The sequence below is a fragment of the Penicillium malachiteum genome (genome assembly GCF_028827825.1).
Source record: "Penicillium malachiteum strain IBT 17515 chromosome Unknown utg000001l:1.0-8184562.0:1.0-8186909.0, whole genome shotgun sequence".
Taxonomy (NCBI): Eukaryota; Fungi; Ascomycota; class Eurotiomycetes; order Eurotiales; family Aspergillaceae; genus Penicillium; species Penicillium malachiteum.
In genome coordinates, this window is record NW_026643094.1 from 5,333,398 (window position 1) to 5,351,049 (window position 17,652).

Sequence of the window (17,652 nt, forward strand, 5' to 3'; positions counted from 1 at the left end):
CCAGCAGGAGTCATGGAAACCAAAGCACCAAGGACTAGCTGAACTATTGATGGTCCATCTTTTCCACTCGTCGATCGGTTTTTCATGGTATGAAGAAGTTATTTCAAGGGGTGCATAAAGCATGTCACCGTGAATAACCAATCCCACTCCTGTCAGACAGACAGAGGAAGTTGAATCGGAGCGATAAACACCTCGTACATGTTCAAACCAACTAAAACAGCGTGATAGTGATAATAAACCGTTATGAAGATGCTCATAGTGTCGTCCCAGAATGACTCCACACAGGGGACGAAAAACTTCAACGTGATGATCTACATCCAATTGATCATCTGGATCCATTACACAAAGATGCTGAGGGGATCACAGTCTCCTTCTGCAATATCAATACTTGATTATATTCCAAGGTCAAGTAGTTGATTCATCGATAAGAGCAGCCAAGTCATACCTTGAGTACACGTTCTGGATATGGAGGAAGCCAAGTTTTTCTACACCCGTCTGTTTGACAACTAGGTAGTTTATAAGTCACATGAAGATACTACGCCATCATGATAGATAGATCAATCAGCTCTTACTTGAAGTTTGCTGCAATCTCTTTGTCCCTCCTTCAGGGCTTGACACTTACTTTTCATACTGATATCAGATCCCAAACGCCCATGGGCCAGGCAACAGAAAGAACCATGCTGATAAACCTTTCAATTCGCGTGCCTTGCTTGATTCAATTACCTTACATAGTGTTGATGACGACAAGTGTCATTATTTCCTGGAAATTGAAGACACTTATCTGCATATCTGGCCCTAGTCTATGCCAGTGAGTGGTATGAAAGAAATACTGGCCGAATATACTAATATTACGCAAGTGCTGTCTCAGCGAATATTATACAATCGCGCTAAAACATCGATAGATCACAATTTCCGCTTACCACTTGAATGGTTAGAGTTCTTGAACCCTCCCAGTGCCTATCTCACTCGGGCGCTTAGTGAGTGGCTAAGGTACGTCAATTTACTGCATACTAAATTTCTCCATACTGGCCAGATTCCAAGGGTTTTTCGGTGTCCTTGACAGCATTCCAAGGGTTGAAGTTCTCACAATATCCTTTGAATAGAGCGCTATCACTATCCTTAAACAACACTATTTACCTGTGAATCCCTTGGGATTGTCAAAATGACCACTCCCACATCATCCAAGTCTCTATTCAGTAACATCACCATCCGATCTGCCCTGAGCCATATAAATCCAGGAAGCCCCGAGGGAAGAGTCCAAGATTTGTGGAGCGTAATCGTTGTCGATTGGTTTCCTTCTCGCGAAGGCTATAGATACCTCTGGAAAGGCCCCCATAACAATTTGAATGAGCCTGATATTATCCTTGTCCGGCTTGCTGAGCAGCCTCCCATTTTCCAGACTTCGTGCGATTTATATGACCGACCAATCTTTCTTATGAAATGCAGGAGCGCGCCCCTCGATACTCCACCTATTCACGACGAGGAAACACGGATTTTCGATGAGTTGTTGCAAGCTCTGAGCGATAAAGGAAAGATGTTTGGGGCAGTTGCTATCGGCAAGAAAGTACGATTTTACGTTTCGGCGAAGCAAACAGTGATAGTAGCATGTCTCAGCTTCATAATGGTACTATCGACATCGCTAAGCTATATGGTATAGTTCAAATTGAGAAGATTCTTGGCTATATCAAGGACAATACCTGGCAGTGGGCGAGCTTTTGATGATCGGGAATAACGGTGGCACCGGATCTCTGGCTTTATTTTGAGTCTTACTTCGTTATATGAATTATATGCCAGTGTATCACGCTTATCCAGATCATCGCTCAGAAAGGCTACTTAGGAAAACTTGAATCAGACATCGTGATATCCTACAACATGCATGTGAAGTCCTCTCAAAAAGCGTGAAGCGGACTATGTGAAAGATTTCTAGGGCTTCTGCTTTGAAATTTCTTCCAGTATCAGTTTTTATTTTTATTTATTTTTATTTATTTTTATTTATTTTTATTTATTTTTATTTATTTTTATTTATTTTTATTTATTTTTATTTATTTTTATTTATTTTTATTTATTTTTATTTATTTTTATTTATTTTTATTTATTTTTATTTATTTTTATTTATTTTTATTTATTTTTTTGAATGTGGAAGCTTTTCCCATCTTGAGGCTTCACTTGGTACAAGCATCGCGAAGAAATCTTTGGATCGATCCCTCCACACTCCATTAATATTTTTATTCTTTTTCCCACAACTAAGGTTCTCTCTTATTGATACGAACACTCCCACAATTCCAACATGCCGCTCAAGTAAGTAAATCACGGAGGTGGCGGCTCCGCGGAGTCCGACCAAGCTTCCTCAAGCTTTATGAGTGGGGGCTACCAACCTCCCGCTATTAATAGGCAGCATCCATTCCAATGTTGTGATCTTCTTCCTTCCTTCAACACCAGGAACATGACAATCCGAGTAGCCATTATCGGTGCAGGGTAAATAGCCAAATCTATATTCCAAGTTGATTCTCAAATGCTAATCCCTTGCAGCCCTGGTGGCCTGGTGACCCTCAAAACCCTGCTGGAAGCATCCAAGCCCGACCGGCAGATCGAGGCATACCTTTTCGAAGCGTATGTTTTAAAACCTTGGCTGCACGGTCTCCACAAGGGTTTTAATTAATCAACATCATTTACAGTGAGTCCGATGTGGGCGGTACATTCAATTATCGCTCCTATGAGAATGCCGAATTGGTTAGCAGTAAGCAATTGACCACATTCTCGGATCACCGCTTGCCGTTGGAGACTCCCGACCATGTGTCACTACCCGAATACGTCGACTATCTTAGGTCTTATGTTGAGCGATTTAACTTGGCACCGTATATCAAGTTTAACTCCCCCGTGATTCGCGTGTCCCCGCTCGATGATGATTCTAAATGGGCTCATCGAGTACGTTATGTGGACCGGAATGGCGAAGACGAAACCAAGGAGAGCATTTTTGAGTGCTCGCATATTGCGGTTTGCACTGGACTTCATGTTGAGCCGAATATTCCTGATATTCCAGGCATCGAGAATATCAAGGGTGATGTATTCCACTCATCGCTTTACAAGGGCCGTGATCAAGTTGCTGGAAAGAGAGTTCTTGTCTTAGGATGCGGTGAAACAGCCATGGGTGAGTTTATTCAAATTGATCCATCAAAAGCCCATCTAATAGAGTCGAAGATATTGCCTATGAGTCTATCAAAGCCAATGCTGAATCAGTCACCATGTGTTTCCGCACGGGCTTCCTCTTTTCCCCAAGCAGCTCAGCCGATTCCAGGTATTCGGCAAGGTCTTCAGTGGAGGACTTCCAATCGATGGCCTCATTACCAATCTCTTCGAAACTGCATATGTCCATCAGGCCGTCGCTCAAAGCCGCTTACGCTGGTTCATTTCGGACTTTGTGATCAAACGAGTTCTCTGGTTTTTAACTGGAACCCAGGCTGGTATGAACCAGCATGTCGGTGCTCTCCCCAACGACCGACTGGGCAGAGCTTTTGTCTTCCTCAACAAGAGCAGCAAGGCGATGCCTTATCTCAATCGCCCTTATAAGACGCATAACCCGTTTCTAGCATACATCGGTAATCGCTATATTGATCCTCCGGAGGATGCTGCATCCGATCGAGTCGTTGACACTTGCACCTGGCCGGAGTATGTTGATGATACAGGCCGAGTTCATTTCCAGTCAAACCCGAAAAGGAAGGATTGGCAGCGGTTGAAGGATAGAAACATCCAGCCAAACTGTGTGGTTTACTGCTCTGGGTATAGTTCCTTTCATTTGTTTCTGATCTTTCAATCCCATGTTAATAGTGCATTTCAGATACAAACAAACCTTTCCTTACCTCGATCCATCATACCCAACAGCATCAGACGCCCAAATCCGAAACATCATCAATCCCTCACATCCAGACATCTCATTCATCGGCTTCGTCCGTCCCGGCGTTGGGGCAATTCCACCTATAGCCGAACAACAAGCGATGTGGTGGACCACCCTGATCACAGGGCGCATGCAAATTCCCACAGATCCCCCACACTACCATCTCCTCGCAGCCAAGAGTTCTCGAATCCAATACGGCGTCGATCACAGCGCTTACATGAGCACTTTAGCCAAGGACTTCGGCGGTGCGCCCAGTCTACTTGAGCTGTATCGTCGACATGGCCTCCAGATCCTACTAATCTACTGCTTTGGTGCATCTTTTGTTACATTTTACAGATTGATGGGTCCATTTGAGTCATCCGTTGCGCCTGAGATTGCGCGGACGGAATTGGCGGAGACTATTCTTCGACGTGGTTATATTGGAAATCTCTTCTTTGGAGCTATTCCGATGCTGTTCTATGGTGTCGTTAATGCTGTCGCGTATTTGCTTGACAAGGTTGGACTGCTTCCGAGTGAAGCGGAGGTTGATTGTGGTGAAATGTCTAAACGGGTCTAAGTCCTACGGGTAGATACTTTGAATTGAGGCTGTAATCTACTCCATAGATGCTTCATTCAGTAGATATAATCTCATTAGGTAGATACTAGTAGAGTTGGCTTTGACAAATCAATTGGTGAACTTTGACTGTGAATATACGAAAAAAAAAAAACTACTCTACTACAACCCACTATAGTTATGGTATCAATCTGGTTAGTTATTTCAAAGTGTTACTAGATGCATCTGGAGTTTTTCCAAAATGATTCTGTAGGTCCAAGACAGTTCTGTAGATCTAAAACAGTTTTGTAGGTCCAAAGTGATTTTGTAAGCCCAAGATGATTCTATAGCTCCAACACAGTTCTGTAGATCCAACACAGTTCTATAGCTCCAGCACGGTTCTGTAGGTCCAAAATAACTCTATAGGTCCAGCATGGCTCTGTAGCTCCAGCACACTTTATCTACTCCAGCACACTTTACCCACCACAATACAGTTTTTCCACTCCAACACGGTTCTTCGACTCCAGCACAACTTTCTCACTCCAGCACACTTTATCTACTCCACCGCAATTTATCTACTCCAGCACAGTTTTCCCATTTCCATCTTTAAGATATTTTTAGTATCTCAGATATTACAATTGATAAATCTAAAATTCATGTACAATAAGAAGCCAAAGCCTGTAGTCTATACAGCCTCCTCTAGACTCTGCAAACTGACCAATTCAGAATATCTTCCGCGTAGCTTCATCAGCTCTCCATGAGTTCCCGCCTCAACGATCTGACCTTGGTCAAAAACATAGATGATATCAGCATGTTGGATAGTCGACAAACGGTGCGCAACAGCAATAGTTGTGCGACCCTTAGCAGCCTTATCCAACGCAGCTTGCACGACCCGCTCAGACTCTGAGTCCAGAGCACTCGTAGCCTCGTCAAGGAGAAGAACTCTGGGCTTCCGAATAAGAGCACGGGCAATGGCGACTCGTTGCTTTTGACCTCCTGATAACATAGCACCCTTGTTACCAACCACGGTGGAGAAACCTTCTGGTAGTGACATGATGAAGTCGTAAATGTTTGCTTCACGGCACGCAATCTCGACTTCCTCGTCAGAGACTGGGCGACTTGTACCCAAGAGAATGTTTTCTTGGATTGTACCTTGGTATAAAGTAGGTTCCTGGGATACCAGTGCAATGTAAGAGCGGTAGGAAGCTAGATTCAAGGATGAAATATCCTTGTCATCAACGAAAATGCCACCAACAAGTGGATCGTAGAAACGTTCCAGGAGAGCGATTGTGGTGGATTTACCGCAACCTGAAGCACCGACCAAGGCGACATATTGGCCAGGTTTGATGGTAAGATTAAGGCCTCGAAGAACAGGTTGTTCGGGTCGGGATGGGTATCGGAAGTGCACATCGCGGAATTCAATGTGTCCCTCGATCTCATCGACCATCTTTCCCTCAGAGGACCAAGTATCGATTGAGGGCTTGTGGTCGAAAAGGATTTTCAAGTCACGAGCAGACTCTTGAGCTTTACCCATATCTGGGGCGAAGGCGAAAATACTTCCTGCGGATTGAGCACCGAAGATAATGGCAGGGAAACAGATGAAGAATTGTTGGATGGTGTATTCACCGCTTGTGATGAGGGTAGCACCGTACCAGAAACCCAGCGCCATGCAAAGGAAAGTCAAGGATTCAGACGCGGCGTATAGCGTTGATGTACCGAGAACAGAGCGAAGACTCTTTTTAGCCTGTTCGGCTAATGAGGCCTGGTATTGCAAGAGAACATCTTCTTCTCTTGTCAATGAGGCAACGGTGCGGATGGCAGAAGTGGCCTCACAAGCATAAGCAGCTGAGGACTCATACGCCTTCTTAGCGCGAGCTTGGAATTGAGCCAGGATGTGGAATCTGAGGTAACCACATCCGACTAGAACCGGGATAGTAGAGGTAGTTACTAGACCAAGTTTCCAGCCGATAGCGCAAGAGAGAGAGATGGCGGCAATGAGAGTAGTCACACAAGTGAGAATTGAACCCATGGTAGCACCACTGAGTCCAGCAACACTGGTAGTGCCTGTACTCAAGAAAGAGGTAAGAGCACCAGCGGAATTCTCATCCTTGTCGAAAAAGGCAATATCCTGGCGAAGCATAGTCCTGAACGCGAGATCTCTGACGCGATGAACCAGCTTCTCAGAGCACCAAGCGAAGGCCACACCCTGAGAGACGAAAGCGATGAATTGCACAAATGCAAGCATGAAGTACATCCAGCTCCAGAAGTTACTGTTTGATTGAACTTCGCTTGCAGAGGCTGTTGTGCCGAAGGCTGCTAGTGAGATAATCTCCTTTGCAAGAAGAACGGCTGATGTCGGGTTACCGCAACCGCAAATAGCGGCCCAGAAAAGTCCAAAGAGTAAGATGTGCCATTCCTGTTTGTTGAAAGCGATAATGAACTTGAACAGAGTCCACATGGAGTATTTTTGAGAGGCCTCTGGCTGACGACTGCGAAGAACCCGGCTGGATTGTGACTGTTGAGTATTGGTGCGACCCATTCGGAGCTTTTCAGCGGCGATTTTATCAGCTGGATCTTCATCGTAGTTGTCGGCTGCGTTTGAGTGGGTTGAGTCATCGACAGGAGTCTCTCCGTCGGAAGGAGAGTCATTCGAGTCACCGATTTTCTGGGCTTCAACAAGGCTATGGTAAGCACCCTTTTTGGCTAACAATTCATCGTGGTTGCCCTCCTCGATCACGCGACCTTCAGACATGACGAAGATGTTATCCGCGTCTCGGATAGTGGACAATCTGTGTGCGATGATAATTGTGGTTCGTCCCTCTGCAGCGACTTCCAGTGCTGCTTGGACAACGCCTTCAGACTTGGTGTCGAGTGCTGATGTGGCTTCATCAAGCAGAAGAATTTTAGGATCGCTGACCATGGCACGAGCAATGGCAATGCGCTGTTTCTGACCGCCAGAAAGTAAAAATCCCTTAACACCGACATTTGTTTCATATCCCTCCGGTAATGTGCTGATGAAGTCGTGAGCATTTGCCATCTTAGCTGCGTCGATAATTCGTTGCTTTTGAAGATCCGGACTCTCATCTTGGTAAGATGTTCCAATGAGACCATGGGCAATGTTTTGGTAGATTGTCGTTCCGAACAAGGTGGGCTCCTGACCGACTAAGGAGATCTGTTGGCGTAGCCATTTCAAATTCAAAGTCGAAATATCATGGCCATCAAGCAAGATTTCACCGGCGACGGGGTTATAGAAACGCTCGATGAGACCGACGATTGTAGATTTTCCAGATCCAGATGCACCGACCAGCGCAGTCTTCTTACCTGCTGGGATCAACATATCGACATTGCGCATCACACAGACCTCAGGGCGGGATGGGTAGATGTGCTTGATGCCACGGAGTTCGATTCGACCTTCAATATGGTCCAGGCGGTCGCCGGTCTCCAATTCAGGGTTAATAGGTGATACACGGTCGATAGTATCGTAGACTTTCACCGCCGCAGCCAGTCCAGTGGTGAAAGCTTGCACATTAGGAGCCACGTTTGAGAGACTGAATGAGGCAATCAACATGGAGAGAATGATGGTGAGAATCGGGCCAATGCCAAGTTCGCCATCGATCAGGAAATGGGATCCTTGCCAGAATGCTAGACCGTAGCTGAGGTAGACAACCCACATAGCAAATCCCATCATACCTCCAAGGACAGCCTTGTGTCTGAAACCCCATTTCTCGGCTTCGGCTAAGTGCGTATCGTACTGAAGAGCGAGCTTGTCTTGTGTACCGAAAGCGACGGCGTTTCGAATGGATGAAAGGACTTCCTCGGCTACTGTACCTCCCAGGGCATATGATGCTAAGGACTGCTTGTTGTACTTCACCATAAAGCTTCCACATGCTCCCAGCACTACCACGATGGCAACGATGACAGAGCAGAGAATCAAAGCCAATTTCCAGTACTTGACGAAAGCGATAATAAATGCAGCAAAGAAGGTGGCTGTCGCAGCCATTGTCCGAGAGACCTTCTCAGAGATACCTTCCTGAATCAAATTCGTGTCTGCTGTGATTCGAGTGGTAATTTCACCAGCACCAAGCTTGTCGTAAAATCCGATATTTTGGCGAAGACACGCAGCCAGATATTCCTCTCTGATGCGTCCGCTAATTTTCTCTCCCGTGTAGATGAAACCGACTGTGGAGATGTAAACAGTAACGAATTCACCGATGGCCAAGTAAACGAAGTAAAGCACATTGTGAGAGATCTTGTGACGGAAAGCCTCTAATTCGGCCTGGTTTGATGTAAATGAGGAGATCTGACCGGTCAAGTTTCCGAATACAACTGTCATCAAAGGTTGAGCAGCTCCTGCGGCGATGGCGCAAATAGTACAGATTGCGATCAGGATTAGATCTTTGGTGGTCGCATAACGATAAAGTGTCTTGATTCCAACTTTGACAACCGGTATCGTCACTTGTTCTTTGAGAATGGCTGCTTCTCCGGGGGCAAGATGTTTGAATACATCTTCATCTTGGATTGCTTCAACTGGTAGAATATTTGAGTCAAGCTTTTCAAGATCATCATGCTCTTTAGTAGTAGTAGAATGATTGATTGTGAGTTGTTTTTCCTCGACAGACTCAGATCCCCCCGGAAGGGTAGGGGAGCCTGGAGCTTCCTTTGACATTGTCATAGAACTTGAATTCTGAGACAGAATTACTTTTCAACCTGCATAATTCAGTTAGCACGTTCTGAAGTCGTAATGCATGCAGATCGGCGATCAGCGGGATGGTAGTACCTATGACATCCAGCGCATTTGAGGTTTGAGTTGTCGCGTATGATGAGAAATGAAAGAGTCAAGCCTGATCTGGGAAAGATAAACTGAAGTTCTCAGATGAGAGATCAAACATTTGAAAAGGAGATTCTGGATTCGCCTAAAATTCGTCTTGATTATTGCCACGTTTTTTTGGCAGCAATACGTTTACGGATGCGGATGCGAATAAGACCGTGCGGGGCACCTTTTTCACCTTTTCCTTTACGAGACCGTCGGTAATTAATGTAATTGGACAACCAGATTTCTTTATCCCCACTATATCCACTCCAGTGGCTATATAATATCGGTTAGTCAATGTTCCGATTTCATTTTTATGGCGGGGCTCGCATAGAGACTTAATAAGAGATCCAATAGGGGGTAAATATTTTAAACCCCCTATCTATTGGATATCTGGACCTTTAGGCTTCTATTATTAACTATATTTAATGTAGATACCTATCTTCATAATGTTCAACATTTCAAGTTATACATATGTTTGTACTACATTAATGTGATATTAAATCAATATCTCCTGCCTGATTTGGTCAATAGTCCCAAGGGTCTTAAATTTTAAATGTTTCAAATGTTCTAGTTCATCGCTCTCGCTCAAGTACGGAGTACTTCTAGTTCATATAGTTCTTAGCTGCCTACCGGAAGCTGTCTATTCCGGATCCGAGGGTTTGTAATTAGAAATCAACCCTTCCAAGGTTCGAATAATCTTGGATTAACCTTGAGCATTTGAGTAGCCTGAGGTTAGCATTTGCCCCTTTGAGATGATAACCTTGAACTTGAACTACTCAGTAGCACTCACACTCAGCATTTAAGTTCTCATTTCCTATTGTTAATAACTGGGAGCTTTCTTGTGATCAGTCGAACTTTTCCAGATGTCTATAGCTAAATCACAGTGACTCTTCAAGTTCTATCTTTTTATAGACCTAAGTAATATACGACTACTAGTAGTAGAATCCATGAGTGCTGTCGCCCAACCCACTAGATCCATGGATGGTTGTACGAATCACGGAATCAGGCAATGGACTCATTCTGGCGAGTCGATCTATATCAGAGACTCATATTGGACAAGAATAAAAGCCCTTGTAGCCTTTACACCTCCGCCGCCTAATCTGGTAAGCCGAGTTATTCCAAGGTTTATCTGCTCCCATATCTTATCTCTTTTCTCTCCTGTCATAGCTCTGCACATACAGTATCCATATGCGCAGGTATTAATCTAGTTTGGGTTTGACGTGGACGTGATCATCAAACTCCATTTCAACTAACCTGGACATTGAAGGAAATATGGTGTCTCCAAGTGAAGCGCATTGAAGTAGTACTTCAATCTGGAGAAATGACCATGTTTTGTTCTCCATGACCGATGATCGTAGGTAGGACGCGACACGGTCAACTGGTGTAGTAAGAGGTCCCCTCCGGATTTCTTACATATATCCGCATAGTTTCAACACCCTACAATATACCACACATCCAGGGAGCTAGAAGCAGAAACACGTAAACGGGGACACTTCTTCAACCTCTTCGGAGTGCCTAATTGGCCGTTTCGGCAGAGACAATGTATGTAGAAAGCCGAATAAATTCTCATTCAGCCTCGTCCACTGGCAGTCCACTAGAACAAGGCATGACAATCTTGGAAATTCATAAAAGCTCACAGGCTACAAAGAGCACCTCCGCAGTGTGGAATATGTGCCACAAGTTCTCTTCATTATTTGCAAACTACCCATATATCGCGACGTTTCCATTTGATCCACCCATCTCCTATTCAATCTCACGGATCGAATTTAAGCCTTGGGGCCAGCAGCCTGGATCAAAGCAGGAAGCTGATCCTTGATAGCCTGCAGATCGGAGTTACCACCAATGTGCTTCTGGCCAATAAAGATGTTGGGAACGGTGCGCTGGCCGGTGATTTCCTGCAGCGCATCTTGAATAGCCTCTGAATTTGGGAAATGAGTTAGTCGGTTTCAAAATGGAATGTTGTACAGTCGAGACAGTATCAACATGAAGCTCAGGGGTAAGATGACGACAGAGCGGGGTAAAAGTAGCAAAAGCATAAGTATCCCCCGCTCAACAAGAATGCAAACAACACTACGATAACAGTATAAGCAGATCACTTACTCTCCTGATCCAGCTCGAGGACCTTGTACTGAGCACCGACCTCATTCAGCAGCTTCTTGGTGGCTGTGCAGAAAGGGCAGGTGGACTTGGAGAAAACGACGACTCCATTTTCGTTGATGAGCTTCAGGGCTTCGGTCTTAGCGGCGGACATGGCGGCGGGTGAAGGAGCGGCGACGGAGCCAAAGAGGCGCTGGAAGATGAACGAAATGGTGGGCGGGGGAAATGAGAAAAGCAAATGAAACCGGCGGGGTATGCGGTCTCGTTTGCCTTTTATATGGGAAATGAATGTACAAAGAGTGATAGGTAAAAGCTGTTCGGCAAACCGGAAAATCCCATGATTCGGTCATTGCGCGCGATGATGTCAGGTGATGGGCTTTGTCATCTAAGGGGTCGAGATCCATCCATTTTCGAGATCTATGGACATCTATAGAAGCACTATAGAAGAAGCACGCAATTACACTGGAGAGAAAGGGGATTGTTTTTAAAGAAAGCTTATTATTATATCCAAAAAGTCTACCTTACGTTTGGAACTAGTATTCAGTGATATTGATGTCTTTGAGTCCATAGCTGGGCTTAAGTAGAGACCATGCATGTCACGGTCACAACAAATAAGATAAGAAAAGGTCAGAAACGCTTGCGATGGCTTGGGAATATGGCAAAAAGTCGAGAGTAATGAGTAATGCAAGGTCAACAAAAGATAGGCCAGATGGAAACAAAACCAAAGATAACGAGAATGCCAATCGACAAATCAAACGAAACCAACAGAACCAAATGAGATAGAGCTGGGCCAAAAGACAAGCCATACTTTGGTATGGTATGGATCAATGGGTTCGCAATTTTGGGTGGAATTTCCGGCCTTTGCAGCGGAAATATCCATCAGGAAAAAATGATCAACAAGAAAAGAAGAAGGAATGGATGCATGAGATGAGTGCCATGCTCCAGGTAGTAAAAAAAAAAACCGAACTAAGAAAAATTGCTGAGTAGACTCCAAATAACTTGGGATGAGAAGAACAAAAAGACATCAACCCCAGAAAACACCAGTCCGCCGGAGTAATCAGGAGGCAAATCGAAGAAAACAAGATAAACATGGGAAAGACCAGAAAATTTGAAAAATAAAAGGAAATACTGAGGCAAAAGGCAGTGCTGGTTGTATGTATGCAAATAATCAAAGGTATCTCAATATGTGAAGATAGGCAGGGTAGAAACATAGTTGGTAAGGGGACGTTGAGATTAAAAAAATGAGAGGAAGAATGATTAAAAAGGTGCATCACATCACAACACAGCATCCACAGCCCTTTTCCTTCTTGGGCTTCTCTTGAGCGGTGACCACTGGAGGAGTCCAGTTGGGGTTGGGGTTTAGCCCCATCGGGGGCGTGTCTTGCACCTTGGGCATTGTACTATAGCCGGTGCTTGTGTTGGGCCGCGGGGGCTCGGGAGTCTTAGCCTTGGGTGGCTCTGTAATTTGTAGTGATTCTGGGATCTGTGACGGCTGTTCTTCCTCCACTTGCTCATCATTTTTGGGTAACGGCGGAGGCATCTCATTGGGGTACACTGCCAGCGGGGCAAAGTCGCGATCGTATGTATTCGGTGTTCGGCCTTCCTTCTCCCATTGTTCCTGCTGCATCTTCTTGGCAAGAGTAGGAAGCATCTGCTGATCAGGCGGGAGACGAGGGTCCGGCTTGTACATGGTTGCCAACCATGGCGGATCTCCCTCGGGTCGATTGGCTGCAGTGGTAGGCCGGGTTTCGCCTGAACGAGTGGTTGGGCGCTGCGAGGTGTTGCTCGACACTGCCCGTGATCTCACGGTGGAGGTCTTTCTGTTGGTGGGAGGAGCAGAAGTTTTGCGGTTGCTTGACCCTGTGGTCTTGGGTGGAGTCTTTTTAGCAGGAGTATTCGTGTTTGTGCCAAATCCACGGCTGCCAGGGCGACTTCCTGGGGAAGGTGTAGAGGATTCCATCTCAAACGCGAGGGGTTCGCTAGCTCTGCGTCCGCGAGACTCATCCTCTTCATCAGTCGCTGCTCGGCTCCGAGGACCCTGAGAGTCACGGCCCGACCCCTTAGGCAGAGGGCTAGCTGTGCAGATAGGGATTCGAGAGGAGCTCTTACGCAGGCCTGGGTTACTGTAAAAGCCAGCGGCCGCTTCGTCGGCGGCAATCTCTTCTGGTCGGCGAAGATCCCAGTGATTCCGCTCTTCAGTCCGATCATCTCGTCCAGTTTGTTGCAATTGAGGCCACGGTTCGGAATGTTCTACATTTGGCGAACTGACCGATGCCGCGCCACTGTGTTGAGAATCGTGGCTTCTTTCACGTCCTGCACTTGGGTTGCTACCAGCTCTCATCCGCCGCTGAAAGAGTACAGCAGCCTGGTGTAACTCCTCACTCTCAATTTTCGCTAGCTTATCGCGATGAATCCAATTTTCACTATTCATCTCAAAGAGTTCAGTTCCTTCCTGACCATCCACAGGGGATCGAGTGGTCGTTTCTTGTGCCTCCCGCGCGTTGCTGATATCACTTCCATGTCGGTTCAAGCTTTGTTCTCGTCGGCCTCTGCCAGATGCCAAGTATGGAGAGTCGTGGGCGTGGATATTTCGAGAAACGGAAGAGCTTCGCGAGCCATTCGAATTGCGCGTGCGAGTGGACTTAGTACGGGGGCCGCTCGAATCATGGGAGTTTCGTGTTCGTGAGGAATTTTGGGTACCCTGAGCGTGGATTTAAAAAAAGAGATCAGCCAAAAAAAGTTCTTCGTCAATCCCATCAACCACGGCGTGCGCTGCCAAGTATATGGAAAGGAGGAGGGGTGAAAAACGATTGCACAACAAGAATAAAACTCACATCATTGCCAATTGGCACAGAAAACTCCCATTGCGATGAGTTATCAGGCGCTCCAGATGTCAAGGCATCTGATGAATACGCGGTGGCTACGCCCGCCATTCCAATGAGTTTTTTAGGAGAATCGTCTGGACGATCAAGAAGGCCAGGCCAGCTGGAACCCAATTCTTAAAGTTTAAAGAAAAAAACGCAAACGAGAAATGGAAGAAAGTCCAGGTTCGCTTTGAACTTGTTTGGTGTCTCACTCAGCCATGCCAGTCGGTAACCGACGCCTGTCCACGATTCGATGAAAATATTAGAGAGAAGAGTTGAGGGGGGTTGCGGGTTTCTCTCGGTGGTAAGGGGGGCCCGCCGCAGTGGGGAAACCGAAAGAAGTAAATTGTAAATACACTCTGCAGGGGGTGGAGTTTCCAAGTTGATTTTGCTTTCTGCAGCCCTGAGCAAAGACGCCTGTTCGCGAGGGTGTTCTTCCCCGAGCCACGGATGAAGTATGGGACGGTGCGACTTGGTTCCGTGGACCAGAGCAGTGAATCCTTGCCCAGGGTGTTGATAGGGTAAGATTGAAGATCTGGAAAGAACGAACGTCTGTGTTCTACGGTACTCTGCAGCTGGCTCTCTCCCAAGTCTCAGTCAAAAGTGGGAAATCGGTCAAGAAGCCCACGAGGGGAAGAGGGGGTTGGGAAGATCGTGCAGATTGGTCCAAGCTGGGGACCAAAAAAAAAAAGTGGATAGGAAGAGAAAATGGAATGCCAGAGCAGCCGAGGAACCGAATAACAGAGTAGAACACAGTAGACACAAGAGACACCGAGAAAGGAGAGAAACGGGTTGAAGGAGAATCAAGTGACGAGTAACGAGTGAACGGAGTGAACGAGTTTGGAGGGAAACTAGTCACTCCCTAACTGGGATTAGTACGGGCTAGACCACTACGCTATACAATTTCATACTTGATGTATCTACACATAAATATTACTCTATGCTCTATTTAAAAAATTTGAATACTTACTTGATATATAAAAGAGAAATTATTCCGTATTCCTTTATATAAATTTATATATAAACATTATTCAATGTTTCAGAGGATCGAATCAATTATTGCTTAAGACTTGACATGACAGAAATATTTCTTTCTGGACCGTGCACTTGTCTACTTTGCCCCTGAACCATAACGCCGATCAACTAGTTTTACGCTACTTTTTACACTAACGGCTTCTTTTTCTTGTTCAAGACCTCTTATATGGTATCATTGTACATACTCTTGTCCTGGAGAATATCCATGGATCTTAAGATCCTTAAAGAACCCCACCTTCGAAAGTACATAGTTCGAGGATGACTCGTCAGAAACGCCGATCTCCCTCATGATTGTATATGCATAAGCCAGACAGGTTGACAGATTGCATTGTCATACTTCGTATAGCCTCCCGTGACCCAGTACCATGGGTAAATCAATAGTCTATGTGTAGGGAGGAAAAGGTGCCCAGGTGGAAACAGATAAGATAGAAATGGAGAAAAGGGGATAATAAAATGATGAAAAGAAAATATGAATAGGAGAAAAAAAAGAGATTTCTCAAGGTGTTGTATTTCATGAAAATGGAACAGGTCAAGTTCTCCTCCCAAGTGAGTTTATTCGCGGCTCACCTGATCCAGTTGATTCAATGCACTCTGCGCTTCTTTGATCAACGCCTTGCGGGCATTGCGCACATCGACATTTCCATCAGGTTCGATTCCATCCGCTTTCAGCATGATCTGAGCCAAAATAGTCTCGCTCAGTTTACGATATTCAAAATCCCGCTTCTTAGCATCGGCCGGCGGATGAGCCAAATATTCATCACACATGGGGATTAAAACACGTTGAAGGTATTTGGTTAAAGCTGCAACCTGCTCCTGTGCGGAAACCAGAAGCTTAAGATTGGGGGGCAGAGGTGGGTTGGAGGAAGAGGGGGTAGAAGTAGGCAAAGGTTGAGGTGATTCCTGCTGCGCAGCCTTCTTCTTGTTTCGCTTCTTCTTATTCTTCTTCTTGTTCTTCTCGGAGGTCGAGCTAACAACCTCTTCGTCATCGAGCTCGACTCGGGAGGATGAGGACCCGGGTCGACGGTGATCACCTGAGTCTGACAGTTCACCGGGGGTGGTAGCGCCAACTTCAGAGACCACGCAGAGCACCTCAGAGTGCTGCTTAAGTCCCTCCGCCTTGCAGGGACGTTGGTCGTCCTTCAGAAGGTTTCCCTTGTAAAGTAATCGGACTTGATTCGGGTTGGGTGCGCCAGTCTGTCGCGCAGCCTCCTCGCGCAGCGCGCCCACAGTTAAGACCCCGTCGTTGATGGAGTACGCGCGGAACCGTAAGGGGTAGATCGTGCCACGGTGGCGGAGAGCAATAGTATCCGGCTCGTTAGGATCGACGTTTGCATCGTATCGAGTCTGGTTGGCGACTCGGGAGGGTTTGTTAGATGGGGGATCCACGATGTCTCCTGGGGTGATATAGCTGTAATCCGCATCGTTGACCTGCGGGGCAGACCGGCGCCAGAAACTGGAAAGGGGGTTGCTCCAACTCATCGCGGCTATAGTCAGCACACAGATAAGTAAAGCCGCGCAGAGGGCAGTTGTTTGTTCGTCAGCGTCGAATGGCAGCGCCTGCGCGACCGAGCGAAGGTGCGTGGCCGAATATGTGAGCCACGGGGCCAATTGAGGACGGAAGGATTGAAAGAAATCGGGCAGGTTGTCAGTGACGTGGTCCAAATAGAATGCGGCCTTCTCGCCCAATGTGGACTGAGCGAGCGGCGATGGCAGGAGAGTCATGGATCTCTTATATGGACGTGTAAGACCAAAAAGGTGGTTAAGTCATGAGTTGCGATCTGGATGTGAAGGAGGCTGAGAAGGCGGAGAGCTCAGCCTTTTTTTTTGCCAATAACGTGGGGTTTTCTGCCATGGATTAAAATGGCGCTCAACATTTCCAAGGTTGAAAATATCTCTATTTGGAAGTCTTTTTCTGAATTGATTGGAGTGCAAGGTTTCAATATTACCTGCGGAGTAACCGGAAAGAATTGAGACGTTGGGCGCCCAAGATAGTAATGAAGTTATACCGAACATCCTGAACCTAACATTGTATGCGCCATATGCTACTGCGCCACACTTGTTGATCAACATACTTTTGAAGGATTCCAAGGTTCTAGTTACTTTGCAAGGTTTGTTTGAAATTTCCGAGGTTACTCAGGGGATCTGCAGCATCATGATGGCATGCATACATTGTACTAGTATAGAGTCATATACCTATGTATTCAACTTGAACTTGAAGTTGTTGATGTTCCCGGGCCACCGATAGTACTACTAGTGATATATACTAGTAGTACTACTAGGAGTACCCTTCAACATTTGAAGTTCAGATTTATTCAAGTTCCTACCTAGGTAGTAGGTACTGCCTACTGTACGCCCTGACAGCCTCGAGTGGCGATCCACACATCCATGGATGTGCACCTGGCAGCTCCGAGTCCTCCAG

General features: G+C 46.1%; 5 protein-coding genes across 5 annotated transcripts; 1 reads left to right on the forward strand and 4 right to left on the reverse strand.

Annotated features, from left to right (window-relative positions):
* Positions 1-2,443: 2,443 nt before the first annotated feature.
* Positions 2,444-4,448, forward strand: N7483_002000 (flavin-containing monooxygenase; the record flags this gene model as incomplete). Its single annotated transcript, XM_057085437.1, has 6 exons — positions 2,444-2,475; positions 2,530-2,610; positions 2,676-3,148; positions 3,199-3,295; positions 3,316-3,777; positions 3,836-4,448. 6 exons carry the CDS (start codon positions 2,444-2,446, stop codon positions 4,446-4,448), a joined length of 1,758 nt encoding a protein of 585 aa, XP_056951586.1.
* A 661-nt stretch (positions 4,449-5,109) lies between these two features.
* On the reverse strand, positions 5,110-9,090 carry N7483_002001 (Leptomycin B resistance protein; the record flags this gene model as incomplete). Its single annotated transcript, XM_057085438.1, has 1 exon — positions 5,110-9,090. The coding sequence occupies one exon, from the start codon at positions 9,088-9,090 to the stop codon at positions 5,110-5,112; it is 3,981 nt and encodes a 1,326-aa protein (XP_056951587.1).
* A 1,913-nt stretch (positions 9,091-11,003) lies between these two features.
* N7483_002002 (glutaredoxin) lies at positions 11,004-11,488 on the reverse strand (the record flags this gene model as incomplete). The annotated part of the gene is made up of 2 exons (XM_057085439.1): positions 11,004-11,155; positions 11,338-11,488. 2 exons carry the CDS (start codon positions 11,486-11,488, stop codon positions 11,004-11,006), a joined length of 303 nt encoding a protein of 100 aa, XP_056951588.1.
* Positions 11,489-12,604: 1,116 nt separating this feature from the next.
* N7483_002003 (uncharacterized protein) lies at positions 12,605-14,267 on the reverse strand (the record flags this gene model as incomplete). Its single annotated transcript, XM_057085440.1, has 2 exons — positions 12,605-14,035; positions 14,169-14,267. 2 exons carry the CDS (start codon positions 14,265-14,267, stop codon positions 12,605-12,607), a joined length of 1,530 nt encoding a protein of 509 aa, XP_056951589.1.
* A 1,518-nt stretch (positions 14,268-15,785) lies between these two features.
* N7483_002004 (BAG family molecular chaperone regulator) lies at positions 15,786-16,955 on the reverse strand (the record flags this gene model as incomplete). The annotated part of the gene is made up of 1 exon (XM_057085441.1): positions 15,786-16,955. One exon carries the CDS (start codon positions 16,953-16,955, stop codon positions 15,786-15,788), a length of 1,170 nt encoding a protein of 389 aa, XP_056951590.1.
* Between the last annotated feature and the right edge of the window lie 697 nt (positions 16,956-17,652).